The 25,875-nt window shown below is 35.8% G+C and overlaps 1 protein-coding gene across 1 annotated transcript in view; it reads left to right on the forward strand.

The window, feature by feature from the left end:
- Nucleotides 1-25,875, forward strand: part of LOC148940382 (cytohesin-1-like) — a 73,469-nt gene that overhangs the window by 37,020 nt on the left and 10,574 nt on the right. The window contains exons 3-6 of the mRNA XM_089105829.1: nucleotides 869-986; nucleotides 14,479-14,631; nucleotides 17,065-17,173; nucleotides 21,561-21,709. Of these exons, the coding sequence (XP_088961955.1) occupies nucleotides 869-986; nucleotides 14,479-14,631; nucleotides 17,065-17,173; nucleotides 21,561-21,709 (529 nt within the window). The remainder of the gene's footprint in view (nucleotides 1-868; nucleotides 987-14,478; nucleotides 14,632-17,064; nucleotides 17,174-21,560; nucleotides 21,710-25,875) is intronic.

Here is a 25,875-nt window from a genome sequence, read left to right on the forward strand (position 1 = left end):
CATTCAGATCTAGTCTAAAGGACTCTTCCTATTTGAAGTTTTCTTTGTACATTCAGATGTTTGTATAGTGGGCTTCAGGACCGTATCCAAAGGTGAAGGTTGGACCCCCCTCGAAATTTTGTCCTACTCGTAAAGAAGTAACAAATTGCATATAAACTAACTTTTGGTGCGTTTTAAAGGTTTTTTCTTGTAATCTCCCCCCTGAAAAAAAAGTCCTGCATACGACCTTGGTGATCTTAATTATCTTCAGCCAATAAAAATCCCAGCATCACTCATATTTATGAAATCCTTTAGTAAGCTTCAGGCCAGTCTGTTTTTTCCCTTTTTTTTTTTTTTTTTTTTTTTTTTTTTTTTTTTTTTTTTTTTTTTTTTTTTGCTGCCTTGTCAATTTTCTATGTTGGAAGCACCAAGCCACCTAAGGCCAACATAGTTACGCACGCTTCTCCCTCCCATTCTATTCAAAGCCTCCCTTTTTACACCCTCCCCGGAAGTTCCCATTTTCTTTAAATCTTTCTTTACGACGTCCTCCCACCCAAGACCTGTTTTCCGTTTAGCCCTAGACGGTTGGTCGAAAAGGACAATCTTTAGGTTTGACCTCCCTCTGAAAAAATCTTTGCAACCCCTCGGAAAAATCCTTTTGTAACTTCTCGTCCCCCCCTCCTTCCTGTAAAATCCTGGATTCAACCCTGAAATATTTTGGTATTATGTAGAAATATTTTGTGTTATGAACGCTTATTTTGCCCTATTTTTTAGTTGTTTTGTCTACTTACCAAGTGTCTACATCCTAACCCATAGAAACTGTATCGCCATTTTTTTTTCTTCAAATATTTGAACCATCTTGTTATTTGATTGATGCATTCACTTTTAGCAAAAATCAAGTTCGGGCCAAGCAGCTATCAATTGGCCGAAAGAAATTTAATATGGACCCTAAGAAAGGGATTGAATACCTTGTTGAACACGGACTTATCCAACACACCCCTGATGCTGTAAGTATCTTTGATGACACTACTAAATAAACACTGCTACAGACACAGCCCCTCCCCCCTAGGGCCTTTAAACAAAACAAATTATTTTACTGTATTACAGTCGTAAAAAAAATTTTTCCTAGTGCTTCAAATGATGTTCTTATTTTTTTATTTTTTTTGTTTTATAGAATAAAGTAGGCAAACAGGGAATGTTCACTCTAATATGCTATATTTGTAGCCATCATCAATGCTGTTACATCTTGCGTTTTTCTTTTCTAATTGTGTCAAAATTATTATTTTTTCTTGTTTTGTTTTTTTAGATCTACAGTAACTGTGAACTGAGTGATAAATGTCATTTTTTCAGGAGCTACGCTGAGCTTTTAAAGTTTGAGGTGGAAGGAAGCATAGTTGATTTTCCTGAAGGATGGCTCAAATAATAGGAATTGTATATTCAGGTCCCCGTTTTTTATTTTTTCCAAGAGGGGTACCTTTAGACCATCCTATGGAAAGTCCATCTTATCTCTCAAGTGCATGAATGTTTATCTCCGGGAAGTTTTTTTGGTTCCCGGCAAAGTATTTCCCGGTGTATTATCTACTTTTTTCGTCATACTCCTCAATTATCATTTTTGTATATGATGTGGGTTAAAAATAAATTGTTTTGTATCTTTGATAACACTGATAAACATGCACTCACATAGACATAGATCAGGTTGACCTCCAAATTGTTTGTATTTTTCAAATATATTATGACCTTAAATATTCTTTTCTGATGCATCAAACTTCCTTTTTAGCACTATAGAATATTCATCATGCATCATGTAAACATTATTTTGAAAGTGTGCTTTTGGGTTTTACACCCCTCCCAAGCAAAAATCCTCTGATTCTTCCGAGGGTTGAGCAACCTTCAATGGCTGCCGTTTTTTAATTTTTCTGACAAGGTCTCCTTCGGCGAAATATTGGGAGAAAATTCTCTAAACCGTTTTAGAAGATAAAGCCGACTTTAAGTTCCAAAAATTGGAGCTTTCACAGTTTTTTAAATTTTAGGGTAGGTCTTTTTTGGCCTGTCATCTTCTTGCCAACATCAAAATGCATGCTGTGCACGCATTGAAGCAGAAAGTTGTTTAGATTATCGTTTTTCAGAAGAAAGTGTTGATCGCTGATACAGAGACAGGTGGACACAGTTCTAGCATTCAAGGGGCGGCTTAAAAGGTATTACTAACGAGGGCGCTAGACTCTGATGGTCCTTTTTGTTTTTTATCTTATTTTTTTCAAAATCTTTATTGGGAGTAGGTATGTTAAAGTAGCAGAAATTTCTTTTGAGGTGTAGATGGGGCCCCAATTCCAAAAAAAAAGCAAAAGATTGATATATTTTAGGTTGGAGAGTATCTGGGATTGAAGACCTCTCTTCCCCTGTGTACGCGTCTATTGGGGAGGATATTATTCGAGCCTAGTTTAGAACTCCTCCCATTTTGGAACCTATTATATACCTAGTTTGGAACCTATTGGAAATATCTAGCCAAGCTATCCTTGAGTGTTTGTCCACCTACAGTTGAAATTATCCTCCCCTGATTACAAAAAAAGTAAACACGCGTGGGTCCATGCCCTTTCCCTAGTTTCGAGGAAGGGCATTGAAAGTTGGGTTATTTTTTTTATAAAACATTGGACATAGTAGACTGAAACTCAATAATATGACCCAGGTAGAAACACTGCTGAATTTAGGAGGGTATTGAAGAGTGTGCGTCTGTTTGTCCCGTTTGAGCAATTGGAAGTTTTGCGCATTTATCTGTTAGGATTAATTAAGCAGGGTCACTATCCAGCATTTATTTCGGGAGGAGGGAGGAAGACCAAAAAACATTAAAAAACACATCAAAATTTGCTTATATTAATTTTTGTTATGTTTTACGAGTCGAATCAACATTTCAAGAGGGGGGTTCAACCCCCCCCCCTGGATACGACCTTAGGATTAAGCCTCTAGAATAGGCATTTCCTATTTTTAATGCAACTCTGGGACTTAAAGTTTGCTATTCGCGGTTACTTATGCATTTTATCTTACACACCGCTATATTCTGTATCGGGAAACATTAAAGGAAACCAGTCAAACGGGTATTTGCAATAGAGAAATGGATCGCAAAGCGTGATTTCTCATTGTGTTTACAATATTTAAACTATTGTGTTTTTGGTGTTTAGGGGAGGGTAAAAGGTGCCTAGGTTTGGTTACGTAATGTATTTAATATATGCTATGCTTTACCAACCTCCCCCACCCCCTCCTAAAGTGCAAAAATAGGGCCTAGAGTTGTTTATGAACTATTATATTTTCATCCTATTTTATTTCATTCGCATTAATTAAACTTGACTTCTTTCGTGTGTAAGATATAATGCATAAGTACCCGCGGTTCTATATCAGCTATTAAAGAAGGGTTTCGGTGCGTCGAAACATTAATACGTAAAGAGTTTAGACCACAAAGTACACTTGCCCCTCCCCAAAGCGCCATCTTTTTTGAAACAATGGTGCATTTCAACCGGTTTCGTCACTTTGACAGAATAGGACTGCAATAACTTTCAAAATCTGGAATAATTAATTTCATCTTGTATACCCTTTTCTCATACAATGAAATTTTATAAAGAAAGATAAAAGTCGGAAAAGAGCACGTTCAATTTAATTTCCTGTGTTTGCAATCGTAGTTAATGAAGTCAAATCATTTAAGTTTTTCGCAATTGTATCGATTTTTTTTTTTTTTTTGGCAGTAGAGTGATCGTGTATTCAGTTGTAAATATCATTATCTCACTTAGTCCAGACATCCACAGTTCTAAGGGCATGGGGGTTTGAGTGGATTTTTTTAGGCGGGTATCTCAAAAGCGTGTGTTTTGGCTACCATCTTTCATTTTTTACGAGAGAAGGGTCTTTAGATCTTTCTATCCCCCGAGCATGTGCGTTGATTGAGAGGGCTCTAGGGGGCAAATCTCCTCCCTGGGAAAAGGAATACAATAAAAATCGCAGTTTGAAACCTAGGCCCCATTGCCTTTGCCCCCCTCTCTGCAGATCTACTTAAAGCTAAGCCATTTCTATTTTAATGCAGATATTACTATTTGTTAATGCTTGTAAAGTGCCATAATTTATTGCTATCACTCCTATTAATTGTCCTATTCACTTGGCTGAATGGTTTGGCACACGTGGCGTTCCGAGATGTAAACTGGTCATGGAAAGTGGGCAACCCTTCGACCTAATGCTAATTTGAGCCAATCCGAATTTTTCGTAAAATTTTTCAGCCAATCAGAAAGTTTTATGGACAATCAATTTTTCAAAATCTATTGAAAATCTAGCTAAATGTCACTTGTAGTCTTTTGCACGTCTCTAAAACACATGAAATTGTTCCTGACTAAACTGGTGTCAGATTTGTAAATTGTAATCTTTTTGTCCAGGTTTTTAAATCTTTGTTGTCTGACCTTGCTGTAAATTGAGCTATAAATGCTTCAAAGCGCGTTGGCCCCATATAAAATCAAGAAATATTCAAAATCTCACACAAACACATCTGATGTTTGATTGAGTAAAATGAGATTTTTTGGTATTTTCGTATTACATGGTACACACTCGAGAATGTGGATCTACAGGTAAGACAATAACCGGTTTTTGACCGGAAGATACCAAAGAAAATTAGTTTGGGCTCAGTTGAAATCTACTTCTTAGGCAAGGTCGTATCCAGGGGGGTAGGGGGTTTGACCCCCCCCCCCCCCGAAATGTTTGTCTGATTCGTAACAACGTGGCGAAAATGGATATAAACGAACGTATTTGGGTTTTTTGTGTAATCCCCCCCTCCCCCGACAAAAAATCCTTTTGTAAAACACCCCTGGAAAAAACAAATCCTGGATACGGCCCTACTACTACTACTACTACTAACAACTCACCGCACCACCAAGCCGCCTGAGGCCAACACAGCTACGCACGATCCTCCTCCACCCCAATCTATTCAAAGCCTCCCTTTTTACACCCGCCCACGAAGTTCCCATTTCCTTTAAATCTTTCTTTATGACGTCCTCCCACCCCAGACGGGGACGACCTGCTTTCCATTTAGCCCTAGATGGTAGTTTTCATAATTTTGTTACTAAAATATTGTATTTTTATCATATTTCGGTATATTTTATTATGATAAACCAAACTTCGTTTCTCGAGTGTGTACCACATAATACGGAGGTAACGTTTTTTTCAAACGGAAGTAGAGAGTGACGGAAGGAACTAACATATAGCGTCCTATTTATGAAAGGGGTTGCTACCCTTTCTTAGCCCCCAACTTTCTAAGCTAAAGCTATAACCCATGCTTTATTAAGAGCATCTTCAGTATCTATAGTATAGGGAGGGATTTGGTACTTATGTATTTGCCAGAAAACACGCGAGAACTGGACCGCCAAAAACTAGTCAAGCAACATCTTTAACAAGACAATTCTTTTGTTTCGCTAGACGCTTGTTTTCGCTAGTTTCTTACTCCGGGAACAATATTTAAACTTTAGTTTTTTGGGGTGGAGGGTCAAAAAAGGTACCTAGGTTTGGTTACGTATTTAATATATGCTATGCTTTACCCCTCTCCTAATGTGCAAATATATAGCCCAAATCTGTTTCTAAACTATTATATTTTCATCCTATATTGTTTTATTTCTTTAGCATTAACCAAACTTCACTTCTCTCGTGTTTTCTGGCTAATACATAAGTACCAGGGCACCAGTGCACCGATCATTAGCACCGGCTTTAAATTTCAACAATCACTCATCTTTCGTACTATTTGGGAAGATTTTTAGGGACAATTGCCCAGTTTCCCATTAAAGTCGTATTTTTTCAACTTCATTAATTGCTGACATAGGGATAAAAATTGCTTAACCCTAAGTTCACACAGGAGTAATGTTCGTTTGTCACGGCAACTTAGTTGCCCACTTCACAATTTCAATTGCGTCGTCAAGCAATTATTGGAATTAAAGAAGAAAAAGAATAAACTTTTATCCGTAACTAGGTAGTTTTTCTAAACTAAAACAAAAGCCACGGAAGATGAGATTGAATATTGTCAAGGGAATTGTCGCTGTAAAAGTTAGGCGGCATAAAATCCTCTGTAAACAATAATTGCAACTCAAATTGATTATTATGCAATTGAAGAATTTTGCAACTTTGTTGTCTGTGAACCTAGGTTAAGAGGGAAGGGTAACTTGAATTTATTTTACGGGCCTTGACCCATGCTCTCTTGTCGGCTGATCGTCAAAAAGAAAAAAGGTCTCATTAGCGGTATATCCCAGAGGACTAGCCATTATTTAGACCTGTCGATAAACTGTGGTTCCGCTAGTGAGGGTAGAAGAAGTGGGATTTGTGGTAATGAACGGTATACGGGGCATCAGGCACGTACATAGAAATTTCGTAGGATGCAATAATGATAATTAAATAATAGTTTGCATAAAGGACACCCCAGACGGTCAATCACTTTGATCAAAAGATTCCATCAATCAATTGATTAAAGCATGAATGATTGACCGTCTAGGAACCTATTTGACGCTTGAGTCAAGCGTTGATGGTGATCGATAGAAAGTTTGAATCGCTCAGTCGGTTCCTAGACGGTCAATCATGCTTTAGTCAATTGATTGACAGAAGCTTTTGATCAAAATGATTGACCGTCTGGGGTGTCCTTAAGAAGCGGCCATAAATTTGAAAAGCTTATGATTTCAATTTAAGTTGGGCCCTGAAGCTTTCCTGCGTACACTCCTGTGGGCTATAGCAGATTTTTGCATGTGAGTGCCTTCTGCCTTCGTGGGTGCAAAATAAATATATAACGTAAAACTTAAAAAAAAATGAGATACATTCCCACCTCTTTATTGATCCAAAGGTCTCATGGTAATTTGGAATCTCTGAACCACAAGGTCGTATCCAGAATTTTTTTTTGGGGGGGGGGGGACAAAAGTATAAAAATGGTTTTTTTTGGTTTTGTTACGTTTTTACGATTCGGAAAAAAATTTGGCGGGGTTCAAACCCCTTAACCCCCCCCCCCCCGGGTATGCCTACGGCTTTGCTGGCCCATCTCTTTGTATTTTAGGCCATTGCACACACAGAAGAGGACTCCTTGCACATATATTGCTGGGCTCTGTCACGCTTTACATATATTTATAAAGTTTTCGACGAATTCAGTTTATTAATAACCGGATCACAACATGTAAAAAAGCGTATAGTAAAAACAGAAACACAAGAAGGGAAATATGCTCGTTCAATGAATATACACTCGATTAAATAATGATTGCAGGCAAATGTCTGTTAGTGTCGTTCATTTGGTATTTACGTGGTTTATGTTTGAAGGCGACTGCTCCGCCACCGGGCAGTATCTCTTCGGAGATTGATAGATTTCATGTGTAGTTTTTCATAGATTTAAACCAAATGGCTATCTCAGAATTTCCCCTCGAAAGGATTTTGGGCCAAAATTATCTTGTAGTACGAAATTGCAGTAAACCATACTTGGACGTGGCACCGAACTGGCCGACCAATGATATATTCCGGACAGGGCCGTATCCAGGATTTTTTTTTTTTGGGGGGGGGGGTGTTTTGCACAAGGTTTTGTTTCGGGGTGTTTTACACAAAAAACTCAAAAAATGCATAAATTTTTTTTTATCCATTTTTGTTACGTTTTTACGACTCAAACATTTCGGGGGGAGGGATTCAAACTCCCTCCCCCTGGATACGGCCTTGATTCCAGAGGATCCCTCAATAAGTCCTATTCAATTAATATCTAACCAGTCGATGACTGAGTTGGTATTTAAGAAGGCACTCTACCAGTCCCAAATCTGGCCTAAAGATAAGTGAGTGGACCAAAAAGGGGACCCAGTATATGTCAATTGCTCTTTGAATAGCTATCAAAAATCGCTTTTCTTGACTTGGTAGATATCAAGGCTTAGTGTTTCGTGGTAGCGCCGCATGTTGGTGTTCCTTTTCTTCGATCTCTTGAAAAGAGGGTAGCGGATTTTAGTTTTCATTCATCTGTCGGTACTGGTGCGTTATATGAGCCTTTACAAGGAAACCAGTCACGAAAAAGCCGCCAGACGGGTTAATACAATAGACCGCTATAGATTAATGCAATGCAAAGCTTGGTTTTCATTGAGTTTACGATATTTAAAATGTTGTTTTTGGGGTTCAGAGCACTGGTTCTCAATCGATTTTGGACCGTACCCCACCAAGGCATTTCTAAAATCCTAATACCCTCTTTTTTTTTATTGAACTCGAAAGGCTTATTAACTTGGACACATTTTGACACCAAGACACATTTTGTTACTAAAAAAAATTGCCTGTGTAAAACAACTTTTATACAATGCTTGACATCATTTCAACATTATCATGAACTTTTTTTGCTCTTTAAATATATATATATATATATATATATATATATATATATATATATATATATATATATATATATATATATATATATATATATATATATATATATGAATGTTACCTCATTCACATAAGTTTTTTTTCAAAATTAAGGGTCTAAAGTATAATCAACCGAAGGATGTACGTCTTTTCCATGACAAACCAAAATACTTTCAGGTCCCATCGAAGAGCCCTGCATTCCACGTTGGGAATCACGGATTTAGGTTGCGTTCCCTGTTAAGTCAAACATTAAATTACCTCGACAAATGTTGGATTTAGACCTGACGTTCAGAAGTGACGATTTTCCTATAATTTTTTTTTTCTCCCCATTTTACCGAATGTTTATGCCGCGTACCTTAATACAATTTCCAGCGCACGGACAAGCAAGGTGGTACCCAGAGGGGGGGGGGGTAGGGGGTTTGAACCCCTCCCGAAATGATTTTTTGACTCATAAAAACGTAACAAAAAATGATATAAACAAATTTCGTATGCGTTTTTGAGGGTTTTTTGTGTAACCCCCCCTCCCTACAAAAAAAAAGCTTTGAGTAAAACCCCCTCCGAAAAAATACTGGGTACGGCCTTGGATTATGAACTTAATAAATTTTACGACGCAATTTGAACTCTCTAAAACTCAAGTATAACTCAGTTTTCAGTAAAGCCGTGGTTTTTCAGAGTTCTACAAATATAGGGAAATATTACGACCCAGTGTTTGAAACAGCCTTTCCAAATTATGTTGCATAAACCACAGAGTAGTAATTTTGGTTCGTTTTGAGTTTCAACTTCGCTCCATCAGTTTTTTTTTTAAATTAGTTCATGTTTACAGCCAATCAAACTTACGAAATTTTTTATACGAACAAAACAACCTTCAGCTAAATGTTTCTTTCTTGTTTCATGACCTGTTTCGATATTAGGTGATGTATGCGTATCTTCTTTATATCATGTAAATTTTGATGCGAGCAACGTGGAAATAACACGATAAACGTCCAAGTCAATCTTGAAAACCATTAATTGAAAATAATACAGAACAATAAATGAAATTACGGAAAAAGGATTGTATTGTAGATCGTATTGCAGAGCGGATCAAGGATTTTTTTTCGGGGGGGGGGGGGGGTACTAATTTTCGACTCGGTTTTGACTAATTTTACTAATTTTTACTAAGATTTTACTAATTTTCGACTAATTTTCGAGTCGGTCAAAAATTTCGGGGGGGGGGGGTCAAACCGGGTAACCCCCCCCCCCCCTGGATACGGCCTTGTATCCCAGCCCTTGTACTATCTTGAACATGGTGAGTATGAGCTAAGGCGAGGATTTATCCAAGATTTTTGTTGGGGAGTTTTTTTTTTTTGGGGGGGGGGGTACAAAAAACGCATCAAAAACTTTTATGTGTATTTTCGTTATTTCTACGAGCCAAATAAACATTTTTTGGGGGGAGGGTCAAACCCTGAAACCTAACACCCTGGATACAGCCTCTGAACTAAGGACAGAGAAAATAATTTTGCACTACAAAAAGGTATTATTCAACTTCTTAGGTCACAATGTGCAGAGAATTCCTTAAGGGGTATTTCAGTTTCTATGCGTGGTAAAAACGTGTTCACATTGCCAATCCATAACATAAGCTTCTTAACGTAAGAATGTATACATGTAAACTGGGCAGCCGGACCTGCGCAGTGTTGCCAACACTTTGAAATTAACTATACCAGTTTCCCGACTACCGCCAGAGATTAATTTGTACTATTTGAACAGCACGTTAAAAATTTGCTGTAAAAAGAAGAAAAACTAAAATTTTATGAGATATCCGAGTCAGAAAGGAACAAGTAAAAACAAAATGTGCCGGAAGATTAGATTGTACCAACAAATTTCTAAATATAACTCATTGTACCAGGACCTCTTAATTGTACCAAAGACGGTACAATTGTACCGCGTTGGTAACACTGGATCCGTGTTTGTTCTCATGTTTTTTTTCAAAAGATTCCATAGGCTCATGTCACACTTTCGTTTGCCTTTTTCAAGAGACGTTACCCAAATGTCAAGTGGCAAGACAGTCCTAATATGTATAGACAATTTCTTATGTTTTTTTTTAGTTTTTTTTGTACCACTCACTCCCTGAAAAAATACCCCCCGTGAACAAAAATACTGGATTTGCCCTTGCTCTCAGATGACTTACCAACAAAATATTTTACGGCGTAACTTTAAAGTTAAAAGCATAATTGACATGACATATTATAAATTTATTCAGCTAAAATTTTAGCCAGCCCCCTTACCTAAACTACTTGCTAGCTACCGTGCTATGGAAGAATAAGAATCAATTAATTTCTGAGCCCCATTCATAATAGACTAATCTTCTTTCGTTCCATGGGAATTGTATCCATAAACCTTGGAAAGTATTATCGTAACTAATTGATTATTTCCGGAAAACCCTCTTCACCTTAAATGGCAGAAAGTGGGGAAAATAAGTCATTTGAAATAGAATCATTCCTCGGCCTCTTATGCAAGAGGGGTGACAAATACTCTATGGAAATTTGCCGGAAAAAACGATAATAATTGCTCAGTCACGCCCGTATTATTTGATTAATCCCAATTTCTAACAAAGGCTGGTATTCAATGTCAGGTCTAGGATTTTATGTGCGTCATTTGTAACTCTAACTGAAATAAAACATTTTTAAACTCTCTACTGGACACTTGCACCGTCTGAGAATTTTCATCCTCTCTATGACTCAAATATTTGCAAAATACTTGCCAAAAATAGGAAATTCGAATAGAAATAGGGTGAATATTGTTTTTTTTCGCTGACTAATCCTTCCCCCGGAACAACTCTCGGTTATTGGCCCTTTTCAAAGAATTTTCTAAATAACGCTCCCACTCCATATCAGAATTTCTCCCCAAACCTTCTAGGTTGCTAGAGGGCAGTACTAGAGAGGGACTGTAAAATTTGTCGTCTGAATAGTATGACAAAGCTGAGTAAGTTTACATATATTAAAATTAAGTTTTTAGGAGGAATATCCAGTTTAACACGTTTGTGTACCATGGGCCCGAAAACTATTTGAAAAAAAAACATCCTTTTACTAGACTAAAACAATTTTCCTGGAGTCTTATCCTACTCCCGTTTTTAAAGATTCCATAATTGAACATGTAGAGGTGTGCTAAGGTTCATTAATGCTTAACAACGTCGCATTTAAGCTACATGATTTTTGCAGGACTGCAAATATTCTTGCTTTATTCCACCCTATTTAATGTATCTACTTTGGGTACCTCCCTATATATCCCCAATAGGTCATTTTTATTATGAGATGTTCCAGGTGATTTGTATTATACTTAACATCCATTACCGTACTTCGGTTGGGGGGGGGCAGGGGTGCATTACTGAAGAGTCTTGAGTCTGGTGTTAAAAAGTGCATACATCCTCGGGCTTGATGATTTATATTATACTTAACATCCATTACTGTACTTCGGTGGGGGGGGGGGCAGGGTGCATTACTGAAGAGTCTTGAGTCTGGTGTTAAAAAGTGCATACATCCTCGGGCTTGATGATTTATATTATACTTAACATCCATTAATGTACTTCGGTTGGGGGGGGGGCAGGGGTGCATTACTGAATAGTCTTGAGTCTGGTGTTAAAAAGTGCATACACCCTCGGGCTTGATGATTTATATTATACTTAATATCCATTTCTGTACTTCGGTTGGGGGGGGCAGGGGTGCATTACTGAAGAGTCTTGAGCCTGGTGTTAAAAAGTGCATACATCCTCGGGCTTGATGATTTATATTATACTTAACATCCATTAATGTACTTCGGGTGGGGGGGGGGGGGCAGGGGTGCAATACTGAAGAGTCTTGAGCCTGCTGTTAAAAAGTGCATACACCCTCGGGCTTGATGATTTATATTATACTTAACATCCATTAATGTACTTCGGTTGGGGGGGGCAGGGGTGCAATACTGAAGAGTCTTGAGCCTGGTGTTAAAAAGTGCATACATCCTCGGGCTTCACTTTTTACTCCTAATTAAGTTACTATTTCTTTTAAAACCTTTCTTATGTCATCTCCTTGCCCCATTCGAGGACGACTTGCTTTTTTTGGCCCCACATAGATGGCGAAAATGCCTATTTTCGGTAATCTATTGTCCTTCTGTTGTAGCTTCCAATGTCTTCACCCTAGATAGCTTATCTTCTTATTCTTCTGAACTTTCTTCAGCTGTGTAAAGACACTCCGCATTGTGAACCCACCCAACTCACAGCTTTTATCCTATTCCTCGATTTTTTTTGTCACAAATTTTTTCCAAATTTTGTGCGTTGACATTAAGATTAATAATATTTATTCCTCTCGTATATTCTCTTCTTCTTAATTGAAAAAGCTTAGAAAAACTTTCTGTGAAAGTCACTCTTCCAGGGTGTTGGATTTTGGCGAGATTCCAATAATAACATAGTCAATCTCCGAAATTAGATAAAACAAGTCTACTGTTCTTCCAGGTATTTATATGAAGAAAGAGAATTAACAAAAGATGAAGTTTAAACAACATTTTATTTAAATTCGAAATTGTAATTAGGCAGTACACAGGCTTTATCAGTTGTTATTTTATATTTTTATTATAAAATAATGCTGGTATTATTATTAAATAATCCAGTAGTAAAATTCGCTTAAGAAAGCATAAAGATTACAGTAGAAGTCAAACTTGTATGGGATAAAGAAAAAAACGAAGGAGAAGAAACAATTATAATGAATGGTAATTAAGAAACAGTAAATAAAACTAATACAAAAAATAAGGTTATCTGAGGCACTCTAGATGAGCATAAAAAAACTAAATAACGAAGAAAAAGAACAAGCTTGAAATAAAACGATAGAAAATATTGGAATGAAAAAGGTGAGAAGTGTAGAAACAGTTAAATAAGGATGAACAAAGGAAAAGTTAGGTTTGAAATTAATTGAGAAAAATTCGAAGGAGAAGAAACAATTATAATGAATGGTAATTAAGAAAAACTAAATAAAATTAATACAAAAAATAAAGTTATCTGAGGTACTCTAGATGAGCTTAAAAAAACTAAATAACGAAGAAAAAGAACAAGCTTGAAATAAAACGACAAAAAAAATTGGAGTGAAAAAAGTGAGAACTGTTGAAACAGTTAAAGAAGGATGAACAAAGGAAAAGTTAGGTGTGAAAATAATTGAGAAAAATTCAAAGCTGAAGAAACAATTATAATGAATGGTAATTAAGAAACAGTAAATAAAAATAATACAAAAAATAACGTTATCTGAGGTACTGGCTTCATATCGGAAGAAATTGATGATAAGGTCAGAAATTGACCTTATCGCCAATTTCTTCATTATCCTTGTAGTAAATTGTTAGTAAAGTAATCATAATTGTTTCCAAATTCAAAGACAGGAAGGATTTTGCAGGTACTTTTTTTCAGAGAATGGGAATGCTTTAATGTAGGATTTCTGAGTCATAAATTCGTAAAAAGACAAACTTACTACTCTGAAGCTTTTAATCCTAGTCTGAACCTTATGTCGATATGTATCTCGTCATATTTTTTAGCTAAAGATCTTAACTCATGTAAGTATACTACTTGTAAGTGTCCATGTCTACTATAGAAGTTGTATAGAAGTACTACAAAAAAAAAACTATGAAAAGATCCCCAGGTGTGTCTGTTGGCCCTAATTCACTGGGGAATCTTGAATTTCCACTCCCATATCGGCAGCGATATTTTTCAATCAATTATCTTTCATTACTATAGAAGTAGTTGGTAACATAATCCGTCGTCGCGGTTTTTTTTTCATAATGTTTATAAAAAATACATATTTATTCTTAAAACGGCGACGGTATGCTGCAATGAGAAGCGTGGGTAGACATAGCCAAATTTTCAGGGATATCAGAGAGTTTTTCCGATGGGGGTGGAATCTGGAATGACAAAAAGCTCACCTTATGGGCAAAACTGTCAATTTGTTTGAGGCAGAGGGCTTCTTTGGAATGGTCTTAGAGGGATATGCTCACCTGGATTGAAGGTTCCCTGTTTCCGCTGCAGAAACATTAATGTTGAGTTTCAATAAAAAAAAACCTCGACGGCATTGATTCAAAATATTAAATTAGTTAATATAATAAATCGAAATGACAAATAATTATAGGCTTTTTCTTAAGGTGGCTGCATTTTTGCACGGTGGCGAAGGGTTGAATAAAACCGCAATTGGAGATTATCTGGGAGAGAACCATCCATTTAATGAAAGTGTTCTCAAATCTTTTGTCCATCTGCACGATTTTACAGATCTCATCCTTGTTCAAGCACTAAGGTTAGTTCTCTTTTTTTTATGAGCTTTTCACCTAATGTACATTTTTTCGATCTTTTTGGTACGAGGGGGAACCCTTTTGAATAATACGTTTAGGAGGGTGGGGTTACCTTCTAAAATATCTTGGAGAGACATCCAAACTTCAGGGTTATTCCAATGATTGTTTTTTCTTCTTTTTTTTTTACATCGGGGTTATGTATTTTTTTTAACATCGGGGTTAGTTAGAGGGATATAAATTGATAGCTCCCAATCTGTTTCTAAATATCCAACCCTTTGTTCTATTACTTAAGTATATGTTAAAGATCACTTAATAGTCTCTGTTCTTCAGGGGAGTTTATTCAATTTTTAGTGACAGTGCAGGACAACAAATCTCTCTTAATGGAAAACTCGTTTCCGAATTTTAATGTTTACCTTCAATATTTTGCGCTGTTTATCCCCAAAAGGGCTGACCTGAGAATTATGCTGAGAGTATCAAATTTCAGGGTAATTCCAAAATTGATGTGTTATCTCATTCATCTCATAAAACGTTGGGTTTTTTTTTTTTGTTTTTTTTTGTTTTTTTTTACATTGGGTTATGTATTTGAAGTAGATAAAGTGCCGCTTAAAATGAAAAGACGCCTTCTCGCTTCCCAGTAATTAAAAATTTTTCGGCCGAATTTCTTGTCTGAAACTTTTATCTCCTATTTTTTCTGCTCAACAGACTGGTCACTTGACAAGGGAGATTAAATCCCCCTTGAAATATGGCTATAAGTACTGTGTTTTTGGTACTTTTAGCTGCATAAATTTGGAATAAAGAGAAGCTTTTGAGCCCGTGTCCCTCGCCCCCTTCCCTTAACTTTCCAAACTTCCTTCCCATAGCTTTTTATTTTATTATTAAGAGAAAGAAGGATGCGTTAAAACTTCTTGAAATCAGTCATATATGGGTTTTCAATCTCTATGATTGAAGGGCTAAAAGTGGCCTCTGGGCTCACACCATCTTCTATCTTGACCTCAAATCACCTAACAAAATGTTATAAATGGTTTTAAAAGCTATTACTACGCTGCATACTTGTGGCAGACCACCCAATCTGTTTAATATTGTCTTGAAAGGGGGGGGGGGTATGTTAATGTGATAAATTAGATTTTGCCTCTTTTCAGTACCCATTTCCAGATTCATGTTGACTTTATATTTTATTGAATAGTTATTATATTGTTAACGTAATGAATATCGTTTATAAATTTCACTTTCGGTACTCTTAGCAAGCAGATAATTAATCATAATTAGATTGAATTTATGACTTAGGTCTACTATATATGGTATAACTACCGTATCTTTTGGTTTTATAAGTTGTTCGTGTTCATTGCCAACAACGAGGAAGCCAGAAACTATGTCGTAAATTTCCTTTCAAGTTTCCTTATTGAGTTAAGTATAGCTAATTATAGTAATTTGATATAGTAGCTTAGTTGCCAGATGTTAAAACTAATGGATTTTGTTTTTGTCTTTCTTTTCGTGTTGTCATTTGACGTAGTATTTCAATCAGTATGCGTCATATCTGTACAAAGGTGGATGTGGAGAAATTCACCCCTTCGGGCGATCGATTTTCTTAATATAAGACGTCTCAATCGGAGGAAAGGGGATGAGCAATGGACCTCCTAGATCTCCCCCCTTCTAGATTAAAAGAAAATTGCCGAATCTGAATCAGCAGAGGCTCTGCGATGATTAGGTATCCCCCTCTACACAGAGATTGGAGATCTCACCTGCATAGTTAGGCATGTAGATGCTGCAAGACACCTACCTAAGGGAAACTTCATCACCCGCAGAGCTTGAGCGAGGTTGTGCCGAAAGGTACTAGTTCGAAAAGGTACAATTTTGCGAAGTCCATCCGACTCTTCTTCAGCTGATTAGCTTTCTCCGTTGCCACAGGAAAAGGTCTCATACTTATACTCGTAAAATGTGGTATTTTTATTAATGAATTTGGTAATTATGAATCTTATGTTTTTGCTTTGGTATAAAATTGAAAAACTAAATATCATAGGATGTTTTGATACTAAAAAAAGTAGGAATATCGAAGGTAATTTTGTCCTGTTAAATATCTTCTTATTTTTGATTAAAATCAACTGAGTGTTTACAGGGCAGATTTCAATATGGCTCTTCTGGTCAGCAGAACGGGCGAAGAAAATTCGAGGGAACTTTTAATATATGTAGGCCTACCTGAAGTTTTTTTTTAATCTTTTCTTGTGTCTGGTTTTCGTTTGAGAAGCTCTCCCTCTAAGTGTCTGAAATTTGTAGACCCGGTGCTTGTGAGTAATTGTTAAACGACAAACTAGATTTAAAAATAAATAAATAAATTAACAACGTAGAAACTTCGTGAATTGTCAGTTTTTTTACAGTTAACGCTTATTTTATTTGTTGTTTTTTTTTTGCAAAATTTTATTGTTTTTTTTTTCTCCTTATATACAGTTTTTGTGGAGTTTCCGTCTTCCTGGTGAGGCACAGAAAATAGATCGAATGATGGAGTCATTTGCCCAAAGATACTGCCAACTCAACACAAATATATTTACTAGCACCGGTAAGATATTAATGTTTAGAATTTCTGAGGACGATAAGGGGAATATTCTCTCCTCCAGGATCGCCTGGGGATACCCAGGGTGATTTTTTTTTTGAAAACATGCCAAAATTCAAAATATTTACTTAGCCCTAAATATATGTTTTTCTAATCATAATACTGTCCTTCTAAGCAGGGGCAAATCTCCAGCATTTTATTTGGGGGGGGGGGGCAAGAGGGGTCCATATCAGGATAGTCAAGAGCATGGGATATATAATTTTTTACCCAGATTACTGGGGGGCAATTGACCCCCTAGCCCCCCCTCCAAACGGTACCCCTGCTTCTAAGCAAGTTGCCCACGGGTCTGGTTCTCAGAGGGGCATTATAATATTGTTCCGGGAAAGTTTGGGTACCCAGAGGCGTGCTTCTATAGTAAGTTGCCCACGAACAGGTACTTAGAGGGGCAAGAGAATATTATTCCAGAATTTGACGTTACTTTACAATTCTTTTCTCTTAAGTTGACAACCAAAAAAAAAAGAAAAACTTAGAAGAACTAAGAGAAGGTTATTTATTTTAGAATTTATTTTACTTCTTATAATTCTTTCCCTCTTAAAATCGAATGGATCCGAAGTTTCGTTGAGAGTGTGAATTCGTTCTTCATTCTTCTTCTTATTTTTTCCATTTTTGCAACAACAAAAAATTGCAAATTTTCGGCAATTATTTTCCCATTTTTGTAGATCCTCCATTGTTAGTTATATACTACCTTGTAAATAAAGAGATGCAGGCAGTGTTTGCGGTTAGTCGGTCTGATTCTTGTGTAGTCAGAAGTACCAAGAATAGTAAACGTATATATCTCATAAATGACCTTTCCTCTTTAGGGTCTTCTTTCTTAGCGGAAAAATTTCTAATAAGGGGGATTCAACATTTAGCAATTTTCCAAGCCCCTTCTCCGGTTATAAATGGCTATTTTTTCTCGCTAAACAGTTTTTTAGAAATATATTTTTAAACTTTTAGTTACTATTACCTTTTGGGGCCCCATTGGGGCTAAAACTTTAATTTGCTCCAGAAGCAACTATTAACTTACGAAAGAAGATTAAAAAAGGGATCTTGTTATATATTCACTTTCATCCTAGTTAGACTGTGTACACCAGCCATTAAAATTTTACTGATCAAAGCAGCAAATTAATGAAGTTATAGAAGAATTATCTATAATACCTTGCAATGAAGTAGTGGAAAAGGCTGCGTTTCCTTATCGAAGGTTGGGAGGTTCAATCCCACGTGTCGCAAGGAAATTATTCTCACTCAATTTATTTTATAATTTTTTTATGTCCTAATTATGTTAGTATCATTTGAAGAAACTTCTTTTTTACTTAAAACACCAATGTCTGGTCCCAAATAAGTACTTAGTGGGAGGAGCTGTTCAACTGTATAAACAATGTAATACTATTACGAATAATGACTCATCGCAGAGCTAAGCCACTTAAGCCCAGAGCAGCTACGCGCGCTTTTTTTTCCACCTCAATCTTTTCAGAGCTTCACACTTTATTCTATCCCATCGAGCTTCGGTTTCCTTTATATCTTTACTTAGACTATACTGAGTAACATAACCATCTTGACTGTATTACCCTGCTATAACCATTTATTTTTATGTTTGGTAAGAGTGATTGATATTGGATTTTGAGTTTTTTTTTGTGGAGTTATTATATGATTTTATGGATACTTTTTCTTGAAGCCGTCCGTCTTCAGAGCTTTTTTTCTTCTTTGAGGGCTAGTTGTCAAGTGTTTAAATGGTTTATTGTTTTAGTAAAGCTCATTTCCACTTCTTACCCAACCCCCATTTCGTATATCGTTTTTTTTAACCATGAAATATATTTTAAACGATATAAAAAAATATTAGTCTTATCAGTTTCTGTCTCGTTAAATAAGTAAGATAATAACCAGTCCTTCATTTTACTAATTGTTTCCTGGCAGACGTGCAATCCTAACAATACCCTGGCTTGTTTTTTAAAGTTTTCTTACATCCTTTGCCAATTTTTTTCTCTTTTTTGATTTTATTTGGCGACTTTCTTTTGATTACTCACAGAAATATGTTCTGTTCCTGAGATTGTTTCAGAGCGAAAACCCAATTATAGAAAAACGGAAAGAGCTACTATTTCGATTATACCCTTACCTAGTCTAACACCAATGAAAAAGGGTATAATCTCATAATATGCCCTTGGTTAGACAATATAAATTTTACGAGAACTGGATTTTGGCCGTTGTAGAACCAAAAGAAGTATATTCCACGGGGTCGAAAATGGAACCATTTTTTTACGCCCGTTAATGCGGCTGATAAAACCGAAAAAAATGGCCGGAGATCCTCGGTTGTCCTCGCCTCGAAGGAACAAACATAATTTCAGTATATACAGCTCCAAATTCCAAGTATTCCTATATTTAAGAACATGAAGATATAACACATTTTGAAAATTCAACAAACTTCTGATTGTCAATAGAAACTAATTGGGAATATTGATGGAATATTAACTTAAAATAGGGAATTACTTAAATAATAAAATAATATAAATAATGTATGATATAATAATGTAAATTTATTTATGTATACTATCATTATATTTATTATATATATATATATAATAATACTAATTATTATATAATAAAAATAAGGTATCAGTTTTGATTCCCTACAAAAACAGAGAATAGTATTGGACTAATCAATTGAACCTGTTCCTTTAATAGGGTGTTAGAAATATTGCTATGACACAAAGTGTCACTTACCACCTTTTAATTTCCTGAACAGGTTTCTAGAGTTTATTGAGCAGCAGAATTGTAGAGATGATCTTTGGTAAATTTGCAGAGTAGGGTCTCTCCAGAAGGAACAAAATAAAAGCATCTTAAGATAACTAATTTTATGCTCGTTTTATGGCTAAAGTCGCGTTTGTGACAATTCACCCCCTCCCCTACACTTCTGAGATGATTACCGAAAACTCTTTTCTAAGTTGTTCCCAAAGGGGGGGGCAGCAGTGTAATGTAGTTGAGGACGAAGGAGTTGTGTTTGAACGTATATTACCCTTATAATCCTGTTCTTTAACAAGTTAGAAAACGGTTTTTGGCAATTGTCTCAGAATTATGGAAATGTCAGATACCACTTTTAGGCATGATAACGAAGTAGTGGGATCTGACTTTGTAACCTCTTGGTCTAAAGAGAAGTCAGCCAATACTTCATTGCAGGACCCTAAACAGGCCTTCTTTTTTATCTTCCCTTAAAAAAAGACATTCCTATTAATGTAAAATTCTACTTATTTATGCTGATGCATAATATCTTGTAATATGTTCATTCCTTGAGCCAAAATACCTAAATACCTACTGCGTATTTAACCATAATCTTGGAATTTCCCACCATTGCTGTTTTTCAGGAATCGGAAAGAGGCTCCGTACTTATGGCTTTCTTTTGTCCATCTTCTCCCTTTTAGAAAGCTTTCTAGAGTGGAATCGCTTTCAAATGCCAATTCTCATTCACTTATTTATTTCTTAATTATAAACTGTTTTATCAAGGATAGTGAATTCGTTGTTCAATATAGTGAAGAAAAAAGGCTCAATGGACTCGTGCCTGAAAATTTACTCTTTTATTCCTTAAAAAAACATTTATTCATTTACATGTTTATTTTTTTATATAGAAATTGTTTTAATAAGAAGAATATATGAGCATCAATTCACAAAAATATAGGGAATGGGAGCAAGATATACTTTTCAAGATTTAGGTTGAATGCAGTTTTGATGTTTTCCTATTTTGAATAAGAACGCCAAAAAAGTAATTTTTCAGAATATTAGGAGGGGACAAAAACTTAAGGCCTTCTTCAATTGACGCGGCTAAGAATGAATTCGTTGTTTGTAATAGAGAAGAAGAAAGTCTAGTGGACTTGTATCAATATCTCCGCTTATAAATGATATCTTTTATATAGCCTATAATCAGGGGCGTATCTTCAGTATTTTTATTGTGTGTGTGAGGGGGGGCAGAGGGGTCTACATTTGGAGAGTCAAGGGGCACGGGCTATATAATATCTTTTCTCCAAATTACCGGGGGTAAATATTAGATTTTATATAGCCTATAATATTTTTATATTTAATATTTATAATATTTTATAATAGTTTTAGAAATTTTAGTCTATATTCTTTTTGTAATTTTCTATAATCATAATATTTTTATACAGTTTATTATTGGCTATATTTTTTAACGCACTTTATGCTAGCGTTTTCGATGCAGTCTAATATTTTTGTGATGCTATAATTATAATATTTTTATACAGTTTATTATTGGCTATATTGTATTTAACGCGCTTTATGCTAGCGTTTTCGATGTTGACTTGTTTTAATTGATTTAATTCTCAATATGGATATGTACTTCTGTTTGCAGATACGTGTTATGTGTTGTCTTTTGCTGTGATAATGTTGAATACAAGTTTACACAATCCGAGTGTGAAGGACAAGCCATCTGTTGAACAATTTATATCCATGAACCGAGGTATCAACGATGGAAAAGACCTCCCCAGGGATATCCTTGAGGTATGCAGACTTGTTTTCTTTTTACTGTTTCTTCAAGTGAAACTTAGTTTCGTCAGCACCTGGTGGTGTGCCTCTTCAACTGACATCTAGAAATACCATTACTCAAGGTCTTTGGCGGATCCAGGGGGGCTAGGGTGCACGCGCTCTCCCTAACGTAGTCTAAAGTAGTATAATTTACATAATTAACGCAAGATTGCGTTAATTAAACTTGCTCCTAACGCAAGCTTATCGGATCAACTATTTTGCCCCCCTCCCCTACAAAAATCCTGGATCCGCCCTGCTCAAGGTGTAGTGAAAACGAAATCTGATTGCTTGAATTGGTTAACAGAAAACTTATACAACCTTTGAGAAAATTGGGAATTCAATTTACCTCTACGTGCACTTATGCAGTTTTGGTTGGTAAAAAAAAGCTAAAAATAAACAAATTCGAAAGTTTGCCCTTGTGATTTATGTTTGGTTATCACAAACACTAGTTAAATTGGAAATTGATTATTTTTAAGTATATAATCATATATGAATGGAAATGGTGCAGTAAATTTATATTTTTATATATCTAATAGAATAAATATATTTTATTTTTTATTCTTTCCTAATCAGTGTGGCTGAAGTATAGCTCAAGGTTGGAAGGCAACAAAATTGTTCTAAAGTGTTTGAGTGCCAAAACCTTCAAAGAACGTATTCCAGTTTAGCAGGCGTGTATATTTGCAGCACTGCGTGTATATACACGCAGTACTGTGTATTTTCCAAATATTAAGACATTTTCTATTTTTGTCAATTGTTTTGGACACATTATGGATCAATACTTAGATGTTTGAGCGTCAAAGTAGAGTTTATATATATATACACGCAGTACTGTGTATTTTCCAAATATTAAGACATTTTCTATTTTTGTCAATTGTTTTGGACACATTATGGATCAATACTTAGATGTTTGAGCGTCAAAGTAGAGTTTATATATATATATTTGTTAAGCAAGAGTATTCAAAGGAGGGAGCGAATTCACCCCGACTTCTGCCACCCAAGGCAGTTTACAAGGGGGTTCTGGGAATGACCCCCCTCCCTAGTTTTTGTCTCTATTCGTGAGAAAGTAACAACATGCATATAATAATTTTTTATACGTTTTGTAAAGTTGTTTGGGTACTTATCGGTTATATAATAAACACTTGAAAAGTGAAGTTTGCTGAATGCTAATGAAATAAAGCAAAATAGGATGAAATATAATACTTTAGCAACAAAATTATGAAAACTACCACAAAGAATTATGGAAGGGGTCCGCCCAGAGCGCAGTATATTAAATACGTAACCTAACCTTGGTACCTTTTTTTGCCCTTCAACCCTAAAAAACATTCAGAAATATTGTTCACGGAGTGAGAAACCCCTGTTTGCCTAGCGAGCCAAAGGAATTATCTTGTTAAAGAAATTGCGCGTCACAAATACTCGTGTGTTTATTATATAACCGATAAGTACCGTTTTTTTACCCCCTCCCCCCCCCCGAACAAAATATTGGATATGTTGTCACCCCCTCCGTCCCTACGAGGATAAAAATATATAGAAAGTTCAGCATTCTGTTTCAGTTTTGAAAACTACGTTTTTCTGACTGAAGACCTTAATTTCGGAGCTTTCTGGAATCCAAGTCATTAATAAATCTAAATTAAAAAAAAAGGAAATTCACTGTTTTGAACTTAAACTGTGGCATCATTGTCCTGTCAGTTGTGGATTAGAAACCATTTAAGCCGCATCCGTTTTTGAGAAAACACCAGTTATCAGAAAAGGAAGTGACCTGTCAAAACTGTTCTCATGGGAAATACAAGTGTTTTCAACCTTTTTGCGCTGGAGTGACAAATACCTTTTATTTTCTTCATCTTAAATAAAGTAGCCTACATTTTCTATTTGTCAGCTTCATATCATAAAGCTGACAATGACGATCTATAACGACCCATTAAAGAGCATTAAAGAGATCTTTCTGATTTCAGCAGAAATTTATTAACTAGATAAAGCCAAGGAGTGCGTATCTTTCACTTATCAACAGGTGGGGGGGGGGTGATTTTCAGTCTCTTAAAAAAAAGGTGAAAAATGCCACGCAAGATTTTTAAGCATTTCAGGCCTTATTTTTACTCGAGATCATTAGACAATTACCTCAAAAATTTTGGTTTTACCCACTTTTCCCCTTGAACGAAAATCTTTATTGTGCTCCAGCATTTTTATTAAGGGGGGAGGCAAGAGGGGTCAAGGGGCATGAATTATATAGCAATTTTTTCTCGAAATTATTGGGGGGCCTCTGTTCCCTTGCCCTCCTCCCTGAAACGACGCCATTGTTTATAATGGAGAGGAGGCAAGCCAAAAAGGCAAAAGATTGTCTTCTGGCCTGTGCCCCCTCTCAAATCGATGAAACGGAATTAGATTCAAATCTCAAGCCCTTTTCAATCTAATTTATCATGTGCTTCATAAAATTGGCTGTTTTATATGTTTTGAATCCTTGCCCTCTCTTCCCCACCCCCTTTTTCTCCGTAGGTATCTGATTCAAGCGTTCTGTTCTCTTTAGGACACTCCTGAATCTAAACTCTAGCTAGAAAAGCTAAAGGAAAGAGAAAAGTGGCGCTAAAGCAAAAAAATGATTGAAAAGCCACCAATTGGATTACATTCATGTATGAAAATCAAGTATTTTGCACTAGGCATCAAGATATGGCCAATTGTAGAAAAAGCCAAGAAAGATAAGTCTTAGTAATTGAGAGGCAAACTAAAATCAATTAAAATGAATTAAAATCAAGTATTTTGTAGTAGGCATCAATATTACCAAATTCCTGGGGAAAAACCGTATTTTAATACGGTTCTAAAGTTTTGATACACACTCTGATTGATGAACGAATTCCATACTGTTGGACCACTAACAATGTATATTCAATTTATTTTCCAATTCTGATTTAAAAGTCCATAGCACTTGTTGGAGTGGTGATAACTTTCATACCTGTGGCTGTTTACTGTACTCAATGACCCTACAAGAGATGTTGGAAAAATCTCAAACAATTTAGGGGTCTTAAATTTATAGCAGCTAGAGAAGGGTCATTTGCTTTTATTGTTTTACAAGAGGTCTTGGTACTTTATGGTACTTGAGCGATTTGGAGCATGATTTTCTAATTCTTTGATTTTCTAGCCCTGCTCTATACAATGAAATCGGATAGGGGGGGGCTGTCTGCATTTGTTGTTTTCCATTAGTTTTAATGCTTATGGCGCCAATGCTGAGCATTACAAAGAAAACTGTCATTTTTTCCGAGGAATATAACATTTGAGTGGGGCTATTTTTTTAGAATTTTTCTGAAAAAAAAGAAATTTGTTTTAGAGATTGCATGTTCAAGAAAAAAGAATCATCTCAAGGACATTGGAAGAGCAAAAAATTAACGACCGAAATTTAAAAGCAAAAGTTTAGTTTGAATCATTTTCGTAAATGGTTAAACAAGCAATTTTACTGAGACACAGCCCGAAAAGTTGTATCAATATTGTCCAGGTTTTTAAAAATTTTAAATTGTGGAAGACTTTCTGGAGGGGGAAAAAGGAGCTAAAACGTAAATTTAAAACCAACAGAAAACAAATTGCATTTTTGTTTTGCCTGGTTGCCTTTGGCATATTTTCGTAATAGAATAATTTATATCTGTAAAATAAATGTAAATTCCATTTGTTTGATAGCTGCAGAAGTAGGTGTAGTCCAGTAAAGAGCGAAAAATTGTAATCGGAAAATATTTTTAAAGAAACTGTCTAGTGAAAGGTTATTCAGTTTAAATTCACCTGGAAAGTTCTTTTTTTATTTTCAGATTCAACTAAACATTAATTTATAATCATTAAGATTAATTTTGGAAATTATAAGAGAGTCTGGAAGCCTTCGAGTATAACATTAAATAAAATTGAAAGCACACCGTTTTAAATCACCATTGTTGATAACCTTCAATTAGATGCTTACAGTCCTCCTCCCTTGGGACAACAACAAAAAATCACAATTTTTGCATGGGTTGCCCTTCTTTTTTACCCGGGGTGGTCAAATTAGACTAACGGTCGGTCTTCGAATCTTGAAAGGGTAGTTATGGTAAACCAGATTATTTATCACTGCTCTTTCCGCTAAATTTTAAATCCCTCCCCCCTGATGCTTTAAGAGCAGTTTTGTTTTATAATCCCTG

This window comes from Artemia sp. Qi Xiang Cuo, chromosome 20 (assembly GCF_049724085.1).
Source record: "Artemia sp. Qi Xiang Cuo chromosome 20, ASM4972408v1, whole genome shotgun sequence".
In the NCBI taxonomy this organism is placed as follows: Eukaryota; Metazoa; Arthropoda; class Branchiopoda; order Anostraca; family Artemiidae; genus Artemia; species Artemia sp. Qi Xiang Cuo.